This window comes from Paroedura picta, chromosome 5 (genome assembly GCF_049243985.1).
Source record: "Paroedura picta isolate Pp20150507F chromosome 5, Ppicta_v3.0, whole genome shotgun sequence".
Taxonomy (NCBI): domain Eukaryota; kingdom Metazoa; phylum Chordata; class Lepidosauria; order Squamata; family Gekkonidae; genus Paroedura; species Paroedura picta.
The window spans coordinates 97,307,232-97,319,582 of NC_135373.1; the positions used below are offsets into that span (position 1 = coordinate 97,307,232).

The following is a 12,351-nucleotide window of genomic DNA, read 5'->3' on the forward strand; positions in this document are numbered from 1 at the left end:
TATTATTTAATTACAGATATATTTTTAAAATTGTATTTTAGGTTCAATGCACATTACTAATATCAGAAAAATGCTTCATGTGTTTTAAAGTGAAATTTTATTGTGTTCTATACTGTGGAGAGCATGTATTTAAAGCCCACTGAGCCTTTAGGTAACTGCTTTGGCAGCTTGCTGATTGGAGGAGTGGGGCTCCCCCTCCCCCAACTTTATGTTAAGCCTCTTGGATTATCTGCAGTCAGCTTTAGAACTGCCTTTTATGGGCATGTCTGCAGTACATGCTCACCACAAGCCAGTGCTGATCTTGGGCTTCTGTAATGTGCAAGCGGCAATGTACAGCTGCACAAAAATGTCATAAGCAGCATGGGGATAGCTTGGTTAAACTCTCCCCCCCACCCCCACTTTCAGGACAAAAGCCTTGTGGATCCAATGTGAGATGTCTGTATCCCCCCCCCCACACACACACACACACACTTCTCCAGCTAAAACATTATTTGCCCTAATTTATCACCCTGGAGTTGGAAAAAAGAGAGAACATTCAAAGGTCCCACTGGCTGTAGAAATATAATTCATGAATAAAATTGAAATATATAATTTATTTATTTATTTAGAAAGATACAGAAAAAAGAAAAAAATGCTACTTACAGTTGTATGCTAAGTTACTATTTTTTTAAAAAACTCAAAATTTCATACATAGATTTAAGACTACATATCCTATTCTTTTACACCATCTAAAAGTTACAGTCCATATATTGTATTAACCCCATAGTTAAGATATACAATCCAAAGGTTGCTTTTTTCCCTTCCCCCCCTTTTCAGCTTTTGTTCTGTTCTATATCATCTGGTATTGTCCTCCATTTTCTTCATAATTCCAAAGTTGATTTGTTGTGTATCAATCAAAAATTCATAAAAATAATGACTGCATGGTGCTTCCGCATATTTGAATTAGTTCAAACACATAGTTTGACCAGCATCATATATCAGTAAAAGCAGAATTAGATGTTGCCTTGACAACTCTGATCCAAAACCTGTGTTCTACTGCAGGGGTCGCCAACCCCTGGTCCGCAGCCCTGTACCGGGCCGCAAAGGCCATCATACCGGGCCGCCAGCAGCCGCGCCTGCCCCCCCTGCAGCGAGAGGGGGGGAAAGAGGCCGGCGCGCCAGCGACGCAAACGCGCACACAGGGAACTGCCGCACATGCGCGTTTGCGCCCCCTGGTGGCCAAAACGCGCGTGCGCGGCAACTCTGCTTGTGCGTGTTAGCACCACCTGGTGGCCAAAACGCGCATGTGTGGCAGTTCTGCGTGTGCGCTTATGAGCAACTGCGGCAGCCGGGCCGCTGGCTCTCCCCCACCCCCGGAGGCGGTCCCCGACCAGAAGGTTGGGGACCGCTATTCTACTGGGACTAGGCGGCATTTGCAGGGGGAGATTTTTTTACGTAGGAAAGAGTTTTTTAGCTTGCTTGCACCTCTATGATTATTCCCCCTCCCCCACGGTTGTTCAACCACCTTAATGTACAGTTTTGAATCCCAGTTTACAGGGGGAGAAAAAAATAGGGCAGCGTTGCCAGAAACGAAAAGGTAATTCTAGTGTTCTTCTCTCCATGTCCTGTGGAGAGCCATATTTGTAATTACCAGGCCTGTATAGTACTCTGTAGTATAAGGATATAATATATTTATTATGTATATATAATAATTTTTCAGGATCTCTCTGTACCTGTAGATTGCCTATCCTAACAATTGCTGAACTTAAGCCAGGCTTTTTTTATCTGGAGTGAGGGGAACACCTGTTTGCATTCTCACTTTCTAGCATGGGGTCACATTGTGGAATGGTACTCAGAAGAGTCACAGGTGGACGGAATGCAGCTATCAGTGGCTCACTCCGCCAGGAACCTGGGTGTGAGTCTCGATGCCTCGATGCTATCAGTGGAAGCTTAGGTCATGAAAGTAGTGCGGCTGGCATTCTATCACCTTCACAAAGCCAAACTGCTAGCGCCCTGCTTGGCCTCAGAACACCTAGCCACAATCACCTCTAGATTGGATTTCTGCAACTCGTTCTACGCACACCTACCCTTAACCTTGATTCAGAAATACAGCTGGTCCAGAATGCAGCAACCAGGATCCTCACAGCAACACCATGGAGGTCCCACATTCAGCCCATTTTCTAACAGATATGCTGACTTCCAGTCGAATTCCAGATCAGGCTCAAGGTTCTGGTAATCACCTTTAAGGCCATATGCGGTCTGGGCCCAATGTACCAGAGGAACCGCTTTTCTGCCTACACCCTCAAAGAGCCTTGCTCTCTGCTACCTCCAACTGCCTGGTGATCCCCAGCCCCAAGGAGTGTGCTTGACCTCAACCAGGGCCAGAGCTTTCTCCATCCTGGCCCCCACCTGGTGGAATGAGCTCCCAGAGGAGATCAGAGCCCTGACAGAACCTAAACAGTTCCACAGGGCCTGCAAAAGGGAGCTCCTCCACCAGGCATTTGGTTGAGTTTGAGCAGAAACAAACACCTTCCATTGGCCTCCGAGCCTCCCTCCCATGAAAACCATTCCATGGGACTGTCAGTATGTTGTAGTTGAATTAATGTTCTCACCGATGTTCTATTATATTCTATTTGTTATCACTGTATTGATATTGTTTATAACTACTTAGTTATCGGTATTTTCCCCCTGTTTTATGTAAACAGCCCTGAGCCTCAGGGGAGGGTGGTATATATATATAAATAAAATAAAACCGCTACATCAAGCTGGCTCTCAAATAGATCTAAAAGACCTGAAGGCACTCCTCAAGTTCTCATTGTTCATCTGTTTTATTTAAGAATATATATATATAATTACTTAAAATGTCTAAGTTGCCTAATCTTACATTAATAAATTTTGGTCTACATGTACAGTGCTGAGACTCTCATCAGTTTTTACATGTGATACTATGAAGAATTTTAGACTGCATTCAACCCAATATTTTGTTATGAATATACAAGAGTTTTGTATGCACGTCTCTATATTACTGTTTTCTCCCTGCTGGGCGTTTTGCGGACTTAAAAAAATCTTCTGTATCATTCTAATTTTAGTACAAGTGTTGCCTAAGTAAGCTTGAGGACTTTTTTTCCTTAGAAGACCTATTACTGTGATATAACACAATAAGGTAATGATTGCTTGCCATCATCTGCTATTTCCCCTGGACTACTACTTTTTTTTTTTGTAAGAAAGCTGTCTTTTAAAAAACAGTAATTAAAAAGCCCTCCAGTGGTTTCAGGAGGGGGGGGATGGTGGCCACTCAGAGGAGTTAGAAGACAGATGGTGCCTGTGTGAATAGGACTTACAATAACATGGACTTTCCCATCTAGATGTTGTACTAACAGACTTGCACTACATTTAAGGATTGCCAGGAAATTGGAGGAAAAAATGTCCTGTCTCTTTAACAGAGTCTCAATCTGCAGGAATGGGAGGTTGAAGATTTGTGGCATAGTGTTAAATAATGTCCCTTCAAAACCTATTAATGGGATAGAACTTTTTTCTCCAGATTGTTGGCAGCCCTAAGTGTTCTTTCAGGATTGAAAGAATTTATTAAGGTCAGGGAAAGCCTGGAAAATGGACAACTGTGGGATGATATGTGGCTGTTAAGAAAGAAACTGCAGTGGAATGAAACCTCTGTGTGGAGATGTAGCTGTCTTATATCAGAGCTGGGGGAGCAAAGTGAATAAGAATAAGCCAAAAGCCTGTATGTTCCTTTTTCAAGTTCTATCTGCCATGAATTCACTGTGGTATCTTTGGGCATGCTATTGTCTCTTGGCCATATTGTATTCATATGAAATCTTGAGTGTCCAAAGGTCTATATAAATTACTGTGGTGTTAATTCATGCAGACTCAACTCATCTCAATTATTGTCTTAATTATTTGAGTGCCTACCTTTTCTTAACCTTGTAGCAGAAGATTGTGCAATAAAGATATCCTAAAAACTGGTAAAATCTGGCTACCCCTTACTAAAGAAGACATACTTAAATAACTTGTTAGCACTCCCTAATGTCTTTTATGGCAAGAATTTAAGTAATTCTTAGTAACTTTTAAAGACTAGAATTTGCCACCCAAGAACATAATGTTTTAAAAATATCCTTACAAAGATGATCTGTCACATAGCTGATGAGGAGTCCAGAAGGAGGATTCTTGTTTATGTGGCTGGGGAAACAGTTATTACTACAAATATGTAAACCATTCATGTACTTCAGTCTGGTATCATGTTATGTGGATGGTAGGTTTTTAATCAGTACATTTATAGAGATAGAGAGTGGTCTATAATTTGCTGTTGAAAAGTTGGTTACCTTTGTCCATAATCAGCAATTTAAATAAAGATTTTTACAGTATTTTGTAATGCAGACTGGTCTTGTACAGGTTTTCTAAAGTTTTGTTATTAAAGACCTGAAGCCAGATTCCTCTTGAACAGCATTCCAGGTCTGGCAGTAATATTTGGCTGTATTCCTGTAGTTAATAATATGCGACATGGAATTGCAGTTGCAGGATTCGGAACAGGATTGGACTGTTACAGCTGAACGACTGGCTCAGACAAGCTTTATGCCTTCTGACTTTTCTGTTGGTAGCCCTTGTGCTCTAAGAAACTGCTGCATGTATACTAAAAATTATGTGTATACTGCTCCATAAGAAGGGAGGTGCTTTGACAAATGCTTTACACACTGCTGTGTTACTGGTTGCTGTTCAGTGCACAGTGCAGCCATTTTAAACACACTTTCAGTGCTGCTGAAACAGTGCAGTCTCAAAATGGCTGACGAAATGTTATTTTGAGCAGTTTAGCCTAGCTGTATGCTAATGAGCAGATCTGGTGGAGTCACATGTTGCAGTTTAAGAGGTAAGAAGCAATGCTACTTTTGCTTTAGTTTTTATTTTGAAAATTGGATGTATATACAAATGCGAGATAGTGAAACTCTGAAGTAGTATTTGTTTTCAGCTTTAGGGAAAGAAGAGTTTTAAGCATTTAATGTTTGGGTAAGTACATATTCTATTTCACAAGGAATATAGAAGTGATTCTGATGGGGTTCAAAGGTCACATTCTTGTAAAAGTGCCATAATTTTGTGTAACCACCATTTTGGGTTGGGGGGGAGGTCAGCTTTTTTTTTTTTTTTTTTTTGCTAAACCTTTGTATTAAACTTGCTGCTTTATATATATTAAACCTGCTGATTTTTACTGTATGCAAAAATAAAATATAAAGAATGAAACAATGTTCAGCATACACACACTTGAATTCTGAAGACATGTAGGTTATAATAGTCTCAGAAAATATAGGATACCTTAATTTTAAGAATATTGATACCACAGGGTTTTCATAAAGTATACTCATACAGAAATAATCTGTTCATTTTTGGAATTTGCTATATTGCAAGTAGTGCTAGAAATAATCCTGTTTGGTTTTTGGCCTTTGGCATTCATATATGAGTTCATCTGAGTACACAAATGGAACCTATGGTTCTTAGTTTGATATATTATCATAGCAACATCTTGAGGTTTTCACTGCCTTAGGACATGGAGTAAAGAAAGAGGTAAGCAACTACACAAATTCATAGAGTATTTTGCCAGTATTGTGTAGTGGTTAGCAAGTTAGTTTGGCATTTCGGTTGAAGTTCCTATTCTGTGAAGCTTGCTGGGTGATGTTGTGCCAGTCACATGCTTTCAGCCTAACCTATCACATAAGGTTGTTTTGAGGGAAGAAAGATCTATGTGAACCTGAGTTCCTCAGAGGAAGGGTGGAATAAAAGTGAACTAGTTAGAAATATTTGTACATGTTTAAAAATTATATGGTGTACTTTCCATTCTGAATTCACATGGGTAACTATTTAGGTTTACTCATCTCAAAACACAGAGGTAGATTATTGTACAAGATTGCAAGAAAAAGAGACTGAGTGAAGATGTCTTTGAACCTAAGAGGTATAGATAGTACAAGGCCTGTCTTATAAGTAAAGACATTAAGACATGGCTTATTATTGTATGAACAGAAACACATCAGTGCTAACACATAAAATGTATGTTGTATGCTACACCTATTCATTTAAAAGCCAATTTCCAATGTTGACCCACTCTAGTAAGACCATCAAACAGAACCTAAATAGGAGCAGGCGTGCTTCTTCATGTCTGAAATCAAAGAAGTAGGAAATAAGTTTAGTGGTGTCTCTGGATGCATTTTTCACTTAAAATAGACAGTTACAATTTATTCCTTTGGTGAAAAGGAAAGCGGTGCACTTGGGGCAGAATCTGTTAAGGGAGTAGGAAGCAATGGTATGTCCTTTACTAAAGGCACGGTCAACTTGTAGGGAAATAGACATATTAGCATATGTCACTTCATTTTCAGGGTTTGGAGGCTGTTTTGTTTGGGCAGCTGACTTTCAGTATCTCCATACCCAGGAACTCAGATGGTCCTCTAAATGTTTTCCAATTTGTATATATATGACTAATAATAAAAAGCTTAAGTTTTACTAAAAGCTACTCTTCAGTAGGTTACAAATAGCACATAGTTCAATAAGCAGTTTTCCAGAGAATTCAATATGCCTGATTAAAAATACCGATCTTGCAGATACTAAACTAATAGTGGTATAATCTGCATAATTCTTGCTTTGCGATTGAGTGCATATTTTGCAATAAAAATGAAATGTGCTGAGGTAAAACTGAGCTGCAGCAGAACTGAAATAGTTAAATACTACTGTTAAACAAGATAGATTGTACTGTCTTGAATATTTTGTGCAAGTTGAGAAATTTTCCCCTCCCAATAGTATATTTGGAGTGAAATCTGAAATTGTTTGTTCTATAAACAAGAGAATCTTTTCCTCCAACTCAATAAATTTATTGTTCAATGAACTTTGCCAGTGTGTCATTTGGAATCATCTGTGAAATTTTCTAAGCAATTAGCCAGCTTTCAGGATGAGATTGACAGTGTTAGTAATGGAACAACTAGATGATTTATTTACAAAGAAGATGTCAGAAGGATTTACTATTTTAACTTTTGCTGATGTATAAATCTAGAACATTCTATAACATCTGCCAACTGATGACAGCAAGGAGATAATTATCAAGGAACAAACTAGAGTGGCTTTGCTTCATAAACTGTCACATGGTTCTGTGTCAAATATATTTTCAATATCATACAAGTAAGTAGTGTTGACACAGGATTGTTGTAAATATAAATATAAAAAATATATTTGGTGTAGTTTCCACCTGTTTTACTGATTTTGTGTGTCTATGTGTGTGTGTGTGCGTGTGTGTATGATGCAGCCAAAGACAAGCACTGAATTGAATTCTGTTAATCTTTTGTTAATAAGCAAAAATGTATTTATGCTATTTGGATCATTGGGGCACAGTCTTTAATTTTTTTCAACATATATTATAAATAGTTGAAGCTAGGTATCTGTTCAAGCAGGTAACTGTGTTAGCTTGAAGCAGTAGAACACATTTTGAGTCCAGTAGCACCTTTAAGACCAATAAAGTTTTATTCAAGGTAGGTATGAGCTTTTGTTTGCACATGCACTTCTTCAGATACAGTGTAATGGCATTGTATCTGAACAAGTATGTATGCCCGTGAAAGCTCAAGAATAAAACTTCGTTGGTTTTAAAGATTCCAGTAGACTCAAAATTTGTTCTGCTGGGTATCAGTGTTCACATAGATCTATGCCACTGAGTGCCTCTTTTAACTATTAACTATTAATTAAGCCTCAGTGCTTCCTTTTCTAATTTTATGTCCACTTTATTTTAACATTAACATTGAGATGGAGGACCACAGGTTGTCTATGTATGTATGTGAGATTTTTTTTAAATGGCTCCGACCTATGCTAAGCAGAATACAAACATTGCAGTGTTTCAGTCTGGAATGTTGTATTGTAGTCTGGCTGATGGGATCTCTGCTAATTATCTGACACCAACAAAAATAAATGCTATACATTTTTTCTGAAACATTTGTGTTATTAATTGTAGTGAAGGATCAGTTTGCTGTCTATTGTCTAGTTCTGGTGTTGGCATTATTATACTCCCCACATACTAATGTTCAGTTTTAGTACTGAGAACCTGGCCATTGCATGACTGGATTTGAACTGAATAGCTATTTAAAAAATCAGTTTTAAAATTGATTTAAGGTTGCTTCTTTCAATGTAAAATAAGTTGTGATGTCAAGCATTGAGCAGGGCAGTATATATATTCAATTAGGTCATTATACTGATTAAGAATTTTTAGAGTACAAACTTAACAGTTTTATGTGACATGGAGAAATACTTTTATTTTAACACAATGACAATCAGTTGTTGATTTCTAGGTGCAAGTGCTGAGGAAAGTGGCTTGATCTTGCCATTAGAAGAACATGAGAAAATCATATCTGTTTTATCCAAATTTCTGTTTCCTAAATTAAGCATGAAAGAAACCATGTAAATGATTTTTAAAATTCCATTTTGGTTTAACCTGTAATGTGTTAACATTTTTGTAAGTCATTTTGAGTCAAAAGGTAAGGTGGGGTAGAAGTCTAATATAAATTTAAAAAAATGATAAAATAGAATAGCATTTTGTTCAGTAGATAACTGGGAATGCAAAACTGATGCCTTCTCCCTCTGAAGTGGGGAACGTCTTGGTAGGTGATTCCCACCATTCAAAGACTTCTTTTTCTTCCTATCTCCTTGATAGGAATCGCCTTCAGTTCTTTTCCTTTTTTTACAGAAAGAGTAGCTAGACCTTCTTATCTGTATTCCCAAAATGATTCACGTCTTTTCTCCTTCCTTTTCAACGTACTGCACTATTTGTGCAGATTCATGCCTGTCTATTTTATATTTCTTTCCCCTATGTTTTACTACTGACTAGCTAATGGCTTGGGGAAGATGACGAGCAGCTCCTTTCTTGTGGCAGGCATTTTCTGTAACCTGCCTTACAGCGCTGCTATTCTGCCATTTGGGCATGTTTGAAAATTAGCATGACATCGATGTTTTGCTTTTTTAAATATGGAGGCCCCACTAGTGACAGGGAGTTGGTGATGCTAGCAGGTGCTCTTTCAAAATGGGCTATCCTGTTCAAGGAGCATATGGCGCACACAAATGCACCAGCACCAGAGTCTCAGTTTGCAAGGCTGAACCCTCACAATGGGTATTTTGATCGCTCCCAATTTACCAACTCAGAGCAGCCCAGGTCTTCCTCAAGCCAAGCAGGCTTTGAGATGCAAATAGATGTCAGCAATCCTGCTGAGCAAGCCAGTAATGTAAGCATCCCCTGGCCATTTAATTTGCCACCAAAATTCTTCTCTTTTGTTAAGGCAGACCATAAGATAGGAAATTTACCTTTTTTTTTTTTCAAAGGGACACCCTGGGCTCTATTAGACTCCAATGAAGCTGCCTTCTCCCCCCAGGTACAAGGGACAATGCAACATTGAATTGGGCAAGCGATCTTCCTGACCAACTAACGCTGCCATAAAGAGGGGAAGAAGCAGCCCTTTACTAGAGAACATGCAATCCTTCAACAGTGACTGTAACACTAAAGATGGGGAAAAACTCAGATGACAAGACTTTCCAGACCAAAGATATAGGGATAGTGCAGGGGGTTGGACTAGATGACCCATGAGGTCCCTTCCAACTCTATTATTCTATGATTCTATGACAAGGTGTCAAAGTGCAATCACTAAGATTCTTTAAAACTGAAGAATAAAAGTATTTACTGGCTAAGTCCTTGGCAGCTTTAGATTTAAAACAGCCTCCAATTGCTGATGACCAAGCTACTGAGGCAAAAAGTAGGCATGGAACAAAAAGGAGTGAGAATTTTTATCCTAGAATGGGCAAAGCCCAAATTTTTTTCCTCTTCCAGAATTTTTTGAGATACTGCTCAAAGCTGAGTGGGTTAAACTGATGGCTAATTGGCATTTTGAGCGTTAAGAGACCAAGGAGCGTTAAGAGACTCTTGTAGAGTCTAAGGATAAAAGGTTATGTCCAGGAGCATGAAAAGTAGAGACAACAGACCACTTCTACACTTCTCCTTTCGCATGCAGAATATGTTAACCAGATTTCGCCAGGAGGGTAGGAAAAACGAATGGAGCCAGCCCAGAGTTTTGAAGAGGAGGCTTCTCATCCAGTTTCCAAAGATCAAACACCAATAGATCAGACACAATGGAACGTGACGCCAAGCAACCCAAAGCCTGACTCAGGCGCTGGTGAAGAATAGCTACTGCTCTTCAAGAACATCTCTAACAGATTCCTGGATGATAAAAATTGTATCCCAAGGTTACTTGATATAGTTCTTTAACCTCTTAATGGAAAAATTTGTTACGTTGCTCATCCCCCAGAACACTCAAAGAATGATTATGGCCTTTGTTCACTTATTGAGAATTCAAACAATAGAACCTGTTGGACAATGGGAAAGGTGTCTACTTTGTCTTTTTCACCATCCCCAAGAAAAGTGTGGACAGAAGTGTGATTCTCAGTTTAAATTTCTGAACTGCATCATGTGCCTAAGAAGTCTCAAAATGGTAATGCTGAGATTTGTAACAAAATCACTAGTCACAAAAATCCCTATCTTCACTAGACATTAGTTATTCTATATGGGAAAAAGACTCCTGGAGTTCATGCCCTACTCTGTGGCCTATCCACCACCCTAAGAATAGTCTCTAAATTACTCATCAATACAGTTATGTCACTAAAACATTAAGGAATGCAACTGACTCTTTATCTAAACAATCTCCTTATTTGGTCCCATTCTATATACTGGTCTCCCCTAGATATGCAAGAATCCTTCAACAGTGCAGCTTCTTACTGAACTTGCAGAAGAGCTCCCTCAATTGCACAGAGAAGTTAGAGCACCTAGGGGGTAATAATAGAAACAAAGCTCAACAGCTTGTTCCTACCCAATAAGAAAAAATTGGGAGAAGACAATATCATTGAAAGTCCCCTTAAAGTTCAAACACAGCCTCAGATGTTGAACAAAAGAACAGAACCTCAGATAGGACAAGGTTTTCTTGGTCAAGGGCAAAAAATAATTCAGATGCACGCCTCTTTGGATGGGGTGCAAACCTGAATGGGGTCCCAATGCAAAGACTGAAACTGACTCAGTGGACACTGAGCTGTCATAACCCCTAAGAATGGAATACAGTGAGAATGTCATGAATACTATAACGGCTTCCAGGCATCAGTTTATGATCAGGATGTTCATGGAAGGTGTTTGTCTGCTGGTGCAAGAAAATAATGGCTTGATGCATTGAATCAAAGACATCTTAAGCTTCCTCCATTGTTTGGGACTTCAGGGTGAGAGTTCTATGCAGACAGGTAGCAGCACTGGCTACAGTTAATGCCCAGCATTGAAAATACTTCTATCTCAAAACACCCCCAAATCATCAGGCTTCTGAATAAGAAAGAGTTGGTTCTTATATGCAGCTTTTTTCTCTATCAGGAATCACAAAGTGGCTTACAATTGTCTTCCCTTTCCTCTCCCCACAACATACACCCTGTGAGGTTGGTGAGGCTGAGAGAGCCCTGATATTAGTACCCTGTCAGAACTGATTTATCAGTGTTGTGGTGAGCACAAGGTCACCCAGCTGGCTGCATGTGTAGGAGTGGGGAATCAAACATGGCTCGCCAGCTTAGAAGTCGGCACTCCAAACTACTATACCATGCTGGCACACATACTTTACCTGGGGACTAAACACTGTACTCACAGCACTGACTTAGGCTCCATTTGAACCAATCAAATAAATTTCTTTGAAATTATTGAGGAGGAAGACCTTATATTTATTGCCTATTACTTCAGTAACAAGAGTCTCGGAAATTGGAGCTGTACTGGTCAAGTCGAAGCTTTGCATTTTTCACAATTCAGAACAGATCCATCATTCAGACCCAAGTTTAGTTCAGCCTTCCACGACTCACAGGAAATCAGACCACCTACCTTTTGTACAAGACCAAATCACCCCAAATAAATTATTTGGCATAAATTAGCTGTCAAGAGCTCTCTGAAGACATTTCATAGAATCATAGAGTTGGAAGGGGCCATACAGGCCATCTAGTCCAACCCCCTGCTCAACACAGGATCAGCCCAAAGCATCCAAGAAAAGTGTGTATCCAACCTTTGTTTGAAGACTGCCAGTGAGGGGGGAGCTTACCACCTCCTTAGGCAGCCTATTCCACTGCTGAACTACTCTGAATTTTTTTTCCTGATATCTAGCCTATATCGTTGTACTTGTAACTTAAACCCATTACTGCGTGTCCTTTCCTCTGCAGTCAACAGAAACAGCATCCTGCCCTCCTCTAAATAACAACCTTTCAGATACTTAAAAAGGGCTATCATGTCCCCTCTCAACCTACTTTTCTCCAGGCTGAACATTCCCAAGTCCTTCAACCTATCTT

The 12,351-nt window shown here is 39.4% G+C and overlaps 1 protein-coding gene across 5 annotated transcripts in view; it reads left to right on the forward strand.

Annotated features, from left to right (window-relative positions):
* The window catches only part of ATF7IP (activating transcription factor 7 interacting protein), a 126,168-nt gene that overhangs the window by 17,432 nt on the left and 96,385 nt on the right, over positions 1-12,351 (forward strand). Inside the window, exon 1 of one of the 5 annotated variants that reach the window (XM_077339271.1) lies at positions 4,622-4,858. The exons of the other annotated variants lie outside the window; for them this stretch is intronic. Coding sequence (XP_077195386.1) covers positions 4,842-4,858 — 17 coding nt within the window. The 5' untranslated portion in view covers positions 4,622-4,841. Of the gene's footprint in view, positions 1-4,621; positions 4,859-12,351 lie in introns of those variants that run through there. 5 annotated transcript variants of the gene reach the window in all.